The sequence below is a fragment of the Sminthopsis crassicaudata genome, chromosome 4 (assembly GCF_048593235.1).
Source record: "Sminthopsis crassicaudata isolate SCR6 chromosome 4, ASM4859323v1, whole genome shotgun sequence".
Taxonomy (NCBI): domain Eukaryota; kingdom Metazoa; phylum Chordata; class Mammalia; order Dasyuromorphia; family Dasyuridae; genus Sminthopsis; species Sminthopsis crassicaudata.
The window spans coordinates 75,851,059-75,861,280 of NC_133620.1; the positions used below are offsets into that span (position 1 = coordinate 75,851,059).

A 10,222-nucleotide genomic window follows, 5' to 3' on the forward strand; every position below is an offset into this window, starting at 1 on the left:
CATTGAAAGAAACTTTCCAATCAATAAGATAGATCCATTTGAATATGAATAAAGAGAAAAAATGGAAGAATGATGGTAGTCTTTTGACGGTGATAAGGCAATAGGAAAAAGATGCCTACTTAGGAGAAGTGAATGGGCTAGAAAAAGGATTAACTCAATTTTAACATATTTATTTCAAGTGCCTGCTATTTTTCTGCCATTTACCCTGTTTTTTTTTCAGAAAAAGGGAAGGTGCTCAAGAGCAGAGATTATCTTTATTTTAGTCTTTTGATCTAAAGCATTATAAACAAATCAAGATAAATCAAATAAAATTGAATTGACTTAATTACTTGGAAAATGGTGAGGGTTAAAGCTAAAGATGGTTTGGGGAATTCCTATGTAAGTATAATATTTAATTTAGAAAGGATTCTACAATGTACTTGCTGAACAAAGAGTATGAAATTAAGGAAATGGTCAAGCCTATATGTGGCTAAGAACAGCACAACTATTTCATCAAACAACTAGCCCCTAGGAGAGTAGAAAAATTTTTTTGAGTGTAGCATGAGATTTTTTTTTTTTTATGTCATAAAAGGATAGTAGCCCTAATTACAATGAGAGGTTTCTCCAATCTGTGTTAAATAAAGTCAGAGATACATAGAGGTAATCAAGGTTTATTTCTGAAGCTCATATTAAAATTCTTAAATAATATAAAAATAAAGAGACATTTCAAGTGATTTTTTCAAATAAGTTAATTTAAATATACATTTTTTAAAAATTCACAGAAACAGTGGATACATATCATCCCAAAAGTCCCAACTGCAGCCAGCATTCTGGTATAAAAAAACAAAGTTTAACAATCAAGTTTCTTGAAAAAGGCAATTCTACACATCATGTTGCTAGACATGTTGCTATTTCTAGTTAAAAAACAAAATAAAACCAAAAAACATAAACCTAAACCAATCCCTTACAAAACCCCTGAGTTTACCCCCCTCTGTGAAAGTTGTACCCTACTTTCCCAGTTCCCCAAAGATAAATAAGTTTAGTCTTATTTTTATAAACATTAATTCTAGCTGTTGCCAGAATTTATGCTTTGAAAAATGTTAGCACTCAGCATTCACAACCACACATTATAGCATTTATCCAAAAAAGGTGCAAATCTTGCTTTTAAGGTGCTTAAATGTTTAGCTAAAATTTTAAAATTTTTAGATATCATTATGTTGAAGATACAGTGAGGTCAGCTATTGTTTCTTTCCTTTAGGTAAATATATATTCCAGTCTTAGATACCCTAATAAAGCTGAACCTTTTTTACATAATTGATGGTGTTTTCTGAAAACACTTATGCAAATAGAATTAGATTTTCCAATGATTTGCATTATTATTTCAGATAAATTCTCAAAAAAAGAAATTGTGGACCAACAAAAATATTAAAGTCACATATAAGAATGCAATTTTCAAATATATTTAAATGCAATTAAAAAAAAATCACACTTTATAATGATTTTTTAAAATACATTTTAAAAAAATCATTAATTTTATCAGAAAATTATTTCTAATTAAAACAAACAATAACATTTCATCAGTAAAATACAGTATCTATCTACTAGTAAAATGTGGACAGAAAAAAGACATTTCATTAGAAGAGCATTCGGGACTTCTTTGAAAATACATTCAGAGTTGGTTACTTTGTATCTTTTTATATAATGCTTTTCCTTTGATTTACTGGCCTTTTCCCAGTTATCATTGGTACTAGTGTAAAAGATTTTATATAAAGGCAGTTCTTTGCCCTTATACTCACAGTATAGCTAGGACATTTCATTACTTTAAAAATCTTCTCCCACATGCCCCAGCTCTGATTTTCCCTTCTTCTATTCCTTAGGTCCTAAGCTTAGCTGAGAAGCTGTCCTATTGACTGTTTCAAAGATAAAAGTATAAAGAAGGAAAAGAAAAAAGGAAAAAAGAGAACAACAACTAGACCAAATAAGACATTGGGAATGTAATATTAGATGAGGAAGACACAAAGGAAAATTTACTTTGGCAATATGACAACAAGAGGAAAGTTACACAAGCCCCACACTTGGAAACAGTAGACGTTCAATAAAATGCTTGTTCAATGGAAATCTGAAGAAAAAAGCAGCAAACATGGTAGATGGTAGGGGCATCAAAAGGTGTCCCTGCTGATATGCAAGTCAAAAAGATATGGAAGTAATTAAGAAGATATAATGAATTTGTGAATATCAAATATACTCCTGAGGAAGCTGACTTGTAATGTGTACAACTAAATAGAACTAACTATGAGATAATCTGAGAAAACAAAATAAAAAAAAAAAATTAAGAATAAGTTTCTCAGTTTTCTGCCCAAATCCAGTTTTGTAATTGATAATGCTTGAGAAAGTATTTCAGGACTAGTCTAAAGCACATGACATTGTGTTGTCTGTTATACACAACAATTTGGAGAAATAATCTCTCTTGTCCTGCTGGTACTTACTCTAAACAAACTATAATAAAATTTCCCCAAATATTGCTATGTTTTGTTTACTGGTAGTAATATAAAAATTATTCGAATATATATATTTTTTAAAATAAAAGGTGCTATTTTAAAGCAAGTTATTCTTCCAGTGATTTCACAGCTGATTCTCTTGTTGGCCTTGCCATTTTGATATTTCCAAAGGAAGATTCTACCATGGTTCAAATAGTTTTCCAATCATTAATGGCAGTTTAATGAAAACAACTTAAAATTTCCTATGCACCTTCAGATCTTGGGATACCTGAGATTTTATATTATGAGGAAATGTAAATTACATTATCCAGGAAATTTCCAAGATTTCCAATTCAATTTGGTGGTCTAAAATGGTTTCTTTCTTCTTCTTCTTCTTCTTCTTTTTTTTTTTTAATTTAGCATGGTGCAGTAGAAAGCAAGCTAATTTTAGAGTTACAGGATCTGAATTCAAATCCTGCCTCAGCTATTTAGTGTGTGACTGACCCAAGGCAAGTAATCTAACTTCCCTGGGCGTTAGTTTCCTCATCTGTAAAATGAGAGTATTGAATCAGATGAGTCCAGAAGTCCCTTAGAGCTCTACATCCTTAATTTCATGATTATGATGTTTGATATATTGCTTGAATATTTTCAGTTCATTACATGTTTCAATGTTTCCAAGTGATACAGATTTTGAATTGGAAAACATATTTGCAGAGCACTTTGAGTTTCAGAGAGTTCAGTGCTACATCGATATATATCATTTTTTAAGAAGGTAGTGTAGTTATTCAGAGCTTTTCAACATTATAATAGCAATTATAATGATCAAATAAATATCTTACACTTTTTTCTTCCATAACACAATCTAAGTCATCAAAAAGAACAAAAAAGTCTTTCTTCTCAGACTTAAGAAATACTTGTTTTTTTTAAAAATCACAAACAAAATTCCCATTTATATGAATTATTTCTCCAACAGAGGAGTACTTACTACCTTCTGTTACAGAAGATATCAAATAAAGTGGGGAACTTCACACAAATATTCATAAATAGATAAGTTAAAGAAATATTTTACTTAAATAAATAAATATATTCAATTGGTGTCTATAGTTCAGTTGAACGTTCTTTTAGCAGTACTGTGGGATTGATGTCATCAAGTCCAGAGTTTGATGAGCTGGCATTAATGGTTGCAGTTTTGGTGAGTTGAGAATCTTGAACACTGAATGCAGTGAAGGGACATCCCTTTACATTATTGCAGATTAGTGACTGGATTGAGGCTGTATTGATAATTTCAAAACCTACATCACCACCAAAAGTGCTAGGCTTCCAATAGTCAGGGGAACAGATTGGGTTACCCATGAGTCCTTTGAGTGAGAAGGGTGCTCCCATTTCTACCATGGTCTCTCCAAAGATGGCACCTGGACGAGGTTTTTCTACTAGAAGAGCAGGATACAACTCCATAGCATCAATATCACCATAGAGGGCTTCTAGCTCAGCAGCCATTTCTTTCTCTCCTGTAAGGATGAAAAAGACTGATTCAATACATGGAAAACCTCACAAACTAGAATTTTATATGTCTATCTCCACAATTATTGTCACTTAACAGCACCCTACTTTCTTTTTTACCTGTCAGTTCTTCAAATGAACTAAAAGGCTTGAGCATGAAGCGTTTTCTGTATTCATTTAGAGACTGGTATTTCATTTGTCTGCTCTGGTCAATTGAAGCAATGGAAACTTTCTTTACTGCAAGTGGCACATTCTTGCCCCCAGCAACCTGTTGAAATAGAATAATGATATAAATGAAAACACTGAGTAAATTACAACACAGTTTTATTTTGAGAACATTCACGGTACACAGCCTTTGAATAAAAACTAAGTGTCATTTTCTTTTTCTCAGAAATAAAACAAAACAAAACAGGGAAATTACAATAAGAAATTTCCCTGTTTTGTTTTAATTCTATTTTAAAGGGGCAGTGGAGAATGAATTTAGAAATTTTATCATACATAAATGAAATCAATGTTCAAATTAGTAATGTCTGTAGTGAGATTAAAATTCTTTTAAAAAAATTAACATTTTGCTAAGATATGTAAATCTGAATGCTCATGGTTTTCCAGTTCATTTTAGTCTAAAAAGACTAAACACTTTGAGAACTTTTCCTCTGATTTTAGGAGAAGCAAAGTAATCACATAGAAAAGGTAATTACTTATTATAATCCCTTGAATAATGGGAGACAAGAATAATGCTACATGTACATTAGGGATCTTGAAAACTACACAAGTTTTGAACCAGTTGCTTACCCGGCCAGCAATTTGCCTAGAGAATGATTCCACCATGTGGGAAATTCCATGTTCCACTAATACAGAGTTGTTGTAAAGGAATTGCTGGTAACTATACTCTTTATCCTCAATTTGGAAGGTGTCAGGAAGTAGAGGATGCCAGTGGTAGAGGGTGTTAAACTCAGCAGCAATTCGGTTTTGGTACTGGAAGCTCTGACTGAACAGCAGTTCTGGGTCAAACTTCAGTTTGAAGTAATAACCACTCAAGTGTTGGACATAATCTTCAATTACAATCTTAATAGTCTCACCTATTTATATAAAACAAAATTAAACCAAAAGAGTCAAATCAAAATATTAAGAGTGTCTCTGTCTCTGTCTCTGTCTCTCTGTCTCTGTCTCTCTCTGTCTCTCTCTGTCTCTCAGAAAACACCAAAGATCCTTAACCTAGGAGAAACTTTGGGGATGGTTTCTTTATTCTTTTTCCCATCTTTGTTATTTGATGCATTTTCTCATATTTTACTGAGTAAAATTGACTATTTACTGCAGTGACAGGCAATGTGGTAGAAAGGACAGGAGCTATCTATAAGGAATCTGGGTTCAATTACAGCTTCTGTCACAAATTGGTAATATGATCCTGGAGTAAATCTCAACTTCTGAGGTGATTCTCTATAAAACTACAAGTTGAAGAGCAGTTGCATTAGTAGGAGAACTAACAACATGAGATACATTCATAGAAGGAATTTCCTTACTGGGGCCTTTTCTATACCAGCAAAATCATAGTCTGGATTGAAAAAAATATTTAATGAACAAGAAGAATGTATCACTACAGGAAAAAACATCTCAGGATGTGTATTCTATTTAAATTAATATGGAACATAATATTCTTTTGCAGGGGGCCCCTTGATTCTTTAAAATAAACTTAATATAGCAAAACTCTTCTTTCCAGATATGAAAGCTAATATCAATCATTACTTATACCATAATGCAAAGATATGACTTACCAATCAGTATCAGTCTGCTGGTCTGGAACAATTGCTCATCATCCCATTCAGGATGTTCTTGTTTAAGGATATCACACACTCTGTTATGCTCTCGAAGCCATATTGTAGCATACATCATTAAACCTGGAACCAGGCCAAATACTTCTTGACCAACAGCAAATTTCAGATGCTCAGGAACATGAGGTGGATAGATCATTTCTGCCTGAGTATCTTTCACTAAAGGTGGATATACTTCTCCATCAATTACCTAAAAGAAAAAAAAAAAAGAGCAAAAGGTTAGGAAGAAAATGAGTGTTAAAAGTTTAAGGTAATTTTGTATAATAGGGAAACTTATTAAGGCTAGTGTAAAATATCATTTAAAAAGATTGCTATTATATTAGTGCTAATTTAACTGTTATTATTAATATCTAAATTTTATTCTCTAACCAAAACATACCTGATATTTCATTTTTCCATCCTTGAAAAGCCGCAGTTTATATTGTCTTTCCAAATTTTCTCCATAAATATGATTTAAATCAACCTACAACAATAATTGGAGGAAAATTAAATTTACTGCTGCTTATGGGGTTGCTTCTTGCTTATAAAATATCAATTTGGAGACTATTATTAATATATTTTTATGATTGTTAAGGTTGTTATGCAGTCATTTAAATCATTACCCATTAAAATGTGTATTTTAAGAATTCAATAATCAATTTTCTCATGAGAAATTCATTTCTAATAAATATCTATAATATAGATTAAATTATTTCAGAAGGCAGAAACAAGTCAAATGTGTTTAATGGTTTTTATTTTTCACAAATTTATGTGTTTATTATTTCATAATTACATAGGAATTATCAAATAAGTAAAGGGGAAAAGCCAATGATCTAAACTTTTAAAATGACTTCACTAATATTATTGAACAGAAATTCTTAATGAATAATTTATAGCTCTATCCAGATTTCAAATGAAATAGTAATTTTAAAGGATAACAATTAGAATTCTGAATACACTTGAAGTTCAGAAATTTTAAGCTGAAAAGTCAGAGGAAACAAATACCAAGAGCAGAAGTAGAAACCATAGGTAAAAGTTGCAAAGTGACAAATTAAAGAAAATCCCAAATAAAATCTCATAATATCAAAGCTAGCCCAAAATGGAAAAGACCACTTTGATAAAGATGGGAAATGCATATCCCTTCTCACTTGTTTTTAAGCAAAGGCTGAAAAATAATTTATTGGGTATGTTGTAAATGAAGTTCTTTTACAGATAAGCATTCAATTATATGGCCTTTGCAATTCAGAGATTTTTTGATCAAGCCTCAAAATGTGAAAAATAGAAAAATTCCACTAAAATGAACATCAAAGAAAGTGATGTGGAAATTGTGATAGTGGTCACATGCATTAAACACATTGCTTATATAAACTTTATATGCCCTTAAAATTGAAATCCACATTTTTTATCAACATGGGAAATTATTAAATTACTGTGATTTGTCATAATTTTGATCTAACTCTTTGTCCTCTGGACTTACCCCATGTCCTAGTGCTTTTGTGAAGGCTGGGCCTCTGTGATGATCTGTTTTAAAGAATTGGTGAGTGAAATGTTGAGCAAAGAATGCAAACATCATATTTGTGCCTTGAGGGTCAGGAATAAACTTTCTTCTCAGAAGACATTTTTCCACAACTTCTTTGGATTCAGGAAGCTGTTTTTTACCTAGAAATTAAAAATTTTAGTTTATAATCCCATATTTTTGAGGAAGCAGACCCAAGTTTGCAGTTTCCTAAGATATTCTTTTCTTTTTAGATATTCAAATTTAAGAAGAAGACTATAATATAATTGGCAAACTACATTTATTCTTTCAGTCGATTCCATTAAAACTAGACAATTCCAACTAAGGAGAGTTAAATAGTGGAATTTTCCAAAACTTTCAACTATACTGAATCTTTTTTTTTTTTTTTTTTTTTTTTTTTTTTTTGAGGCTGGGGTTAAGTGACTTGCCCAGGGTCACACAGCTAGGAAGTGTTAAGTGTCTGAGATCAAATTTGAATTCGGGTCCTCCTGAATTCAAGACTGGTGCTCTATCCACTGCGCCACCTAGCTGCCCCCAAATATATTGAATCTTAATCTGAATGGTTTATGTCAAATGATAAATCTGTTTCAATCTACATTTTAAAAAGAATGGCAAACTGGAGTTGGATGATAGTTTTTTGAAATGACAAACTAATCTCTTTATAGTATTCCAAAGTCTAATTTTTTAGCTCAAATGAAAATTTTTAAATGCATGACAGCAAATTCATGGAATCTGAGGGCCTTGTCTTACCTTTTACACCCATTGGAGTTGGGCAGTCATCTCTCACTGGGGGAAGAGCTCTAGTGTAGTAAGACAGGTTAGAAAAGGCTTCCCAACTTTTGTAACCATAATGAACATTGTATGTTGGTGGGCTCTCAATTAGATTTGATCTTGCTGAAATTTAAAAAGAAAATCATGTCTCAGACATTTCTACAAGCAGCATTTTTATTCTGTTTTATCTACAGAAATAGTAATATTAATCAGATTTTAACTATTATGGCAAAATAAATTATTTTTAAAAAGTATCACCAAAAATTAAAACATGACAATTTTAGGCCAAAAGTTTGAATGACTATTTCTACTAATAATAGAGTGAATTACAAAGTATTAAAATGCACCTTTTAATATAGGGTCTGAAATAAAGGAAACTATGTTTTTATAAAACAAATGAGAATAAACACATTCACTGCTCAACTGGCTTATGATTAGTGCATTCCAGTCATTTTCATTTTTAAAATTAGGAAACATATTTTTGGAAATTCTATTTAGTAATATATACTATTGCAGGTTTCTTTATGGTTGTCTGAGCCCATAAAGGAAAGCTAGGTTACTTACATGTCAACACATATCTCATCACAAAGTTCCGCAGAAAAGGGATATTGTTGACTATATTCCACACTGACTTGAAGTGGGTGAGGATGTAGTGAACTGTGTCTGGCGTGGGTTTTAGCATCAATTTTATCCTTGTCAGAAACTCAGCTGTGATAGTGACAGGAAAATAACAAAGGAAACAACTGAATATTTTAGCCTCTGTCTCTGAGAATGACTTCAAAATTATTGAAACTTAAAAGGAAAACTTACGAGTTGTACAATTTTCTCCATAGAATCCTGTTCTGGTACAGTCACATTGGTATCGGTCAATACCTGTTGTCATACATACACCTCGGTTTTGACATGGATTTGAGCAGCACGGGTTTGCTAAAATGAAAAGAGGCTGAATAAGTGAACATTCTTTTCAATAGCCTCATCTTTATCTCATTCATTTGTTGTATAGTATATTATAATCCGATTTCACAATTACAATCTTGCAGAGGTAGTTTAAGGGAAAATGGCAATTTGTGCCATTTGCATTAGAAAATAACTGAGTTATACTTAGATCAATGTCTGTGTCTAAATAAGGGTAGCATCTACAGCATCCATTCTAGAGGGAAAAAGACATTCCTAAATTCTTACATATATATTATTTTCCTTTTTTTTTCTCTTCCCATTAACATCTTAACGAGACAAAACGAATTTGATTGGGTCTAGTATTTTTGGAACCCTTTTCAAAGGAAAGTGACTTGTCCTTAATAAGACATAGTCAAACAGCTGAAAGACTTCTTTACGTGGTAATATTTTGGCAATCTAGCTGGTAAAAAATTAATGGGACGTAAGATGCCCTCCAAAGTGAAGAGATTCAGGCAGCAGAGGGTAGAGAAAGAGGGGCAGCCAGAGCTCCTGCTAGCTCTCCTGGAGCGTGTTGGGACTCACCTGCTTGGCTGAGCGCTAGGGCTGCAGACGCGATTAACAAGTATGCTATCCTTTTCATCATCACGGCGGAGGGCGGAGCGATTGCCAGTAGGGAAAGTCCTCTCGTTTTCCAGTCACTCTAGCTCTTGGTCTTGCTCTTGCTCTTGCTTTTCGTAACTAGCTGAGTGCCTGGCCGCCTCTCAATTTTAAAGCAATCTAGCTCCCCACGTGATGAGATGACTCGGCTTCCGCTGGTTGCGAAAGCATCCCCCGTTCGTAGCTCGCTCGTAGGTAGGTGGGTGGGAGGTGGGGGTGCGACACTGCTTACTCTTCTCTTAACCACAATAATCAGAATTTTAACGGGATGTGTATGCTCCCCCACCCCCATCGTCCCGGACTGCGAAGATACCTTCCCTTCCCCAAATGACCTTTCCCTTGGTCTCTTTGGAAGAAAAACTTCAGCCTCAACCAGTGGGAACCGGGAAGAGCCATACAAAGCCGGCGGCCGGCAATCCCAGACTCAGTAACCTTGGAGTGAAGGGGCGCGCAACAGGGACCTAAGGCTTCTCCGGCGCTGCTATCCTCCTCTATCAGCCAGCGTACGTCTTGAAGAGCCGCAGTGCTAGGGACGCATCCTCCGGGGTCCGCATCCGTCCAGACCTCAGGGGGTTGTCTGGGATGCCGCGCTGGGACTGAGTTTGGAATGGGGTGGG

The 10,222-nt window shown here is 33.6% G+C and overlaps 1 protein-coding gene across 1 annotated transcript; it reads right to left on the reverse strand.

The window, feature by feature from the left end:
• Window positions 1-636: 636 nt before the first annotated feature.
• Window positions 637-9,691, reverse strand: PTGS2 (prostaglandin-endoperoxide synthase 2). Its single transcript, XM_074308607.1, has 10 exons — window positions 9,531-9,691; window positions 8,862-8,978; window positions 8,616-8,759; window positions 8,031-8,174; window positions 7,242-7,423; window positions 6,165-6,248; window positions 5,729-5,975; window positions 4,749-5,035; window positions 4,077-4,224; window positions 637-3,964 (listed from the first exon to the last, which is right to left on the reverse strand). The coding sequence occupies exons 1-10, from the start codon at window positions 9,589-9,591 to the stop codon at window positions 3,555-3,557; spliced, it is 1,824 nt and encodes a 607-aa protein (XP_074164708.1). The 5' UTR covers window positions 9,592-9,691; the 3' UTR covers window positions 637-3,554.
• Between the last annotated feature and the right edge of the window lie 531 nt (window positions 9,692-10,222).

Bases quoted from the DNA above. Each gene is read 5' to 3' on its own strand.
- PTGS2 (XM_074308607.1), bottom strand. From the start codon at position 9,591: ATGATGAAAAGGATAGCATACTTGTTAATCGCGTCTGCAGCCCTAGCG. The intron at 6,249-7,241 runs GTAAGTCCAGAG...TTATTGTTGTAG, and splicing joins CAAAAGCACTAGGACATGGG to GTTGATTTAAATCATATTTA. The intron at 5,976-6,164 runs GTATGTTTTGGT...TTTTTCTTTTAG, and splicing joins ATGGAAAAATGAAATATCAG to GTAATTGATGGAGAAGTATA.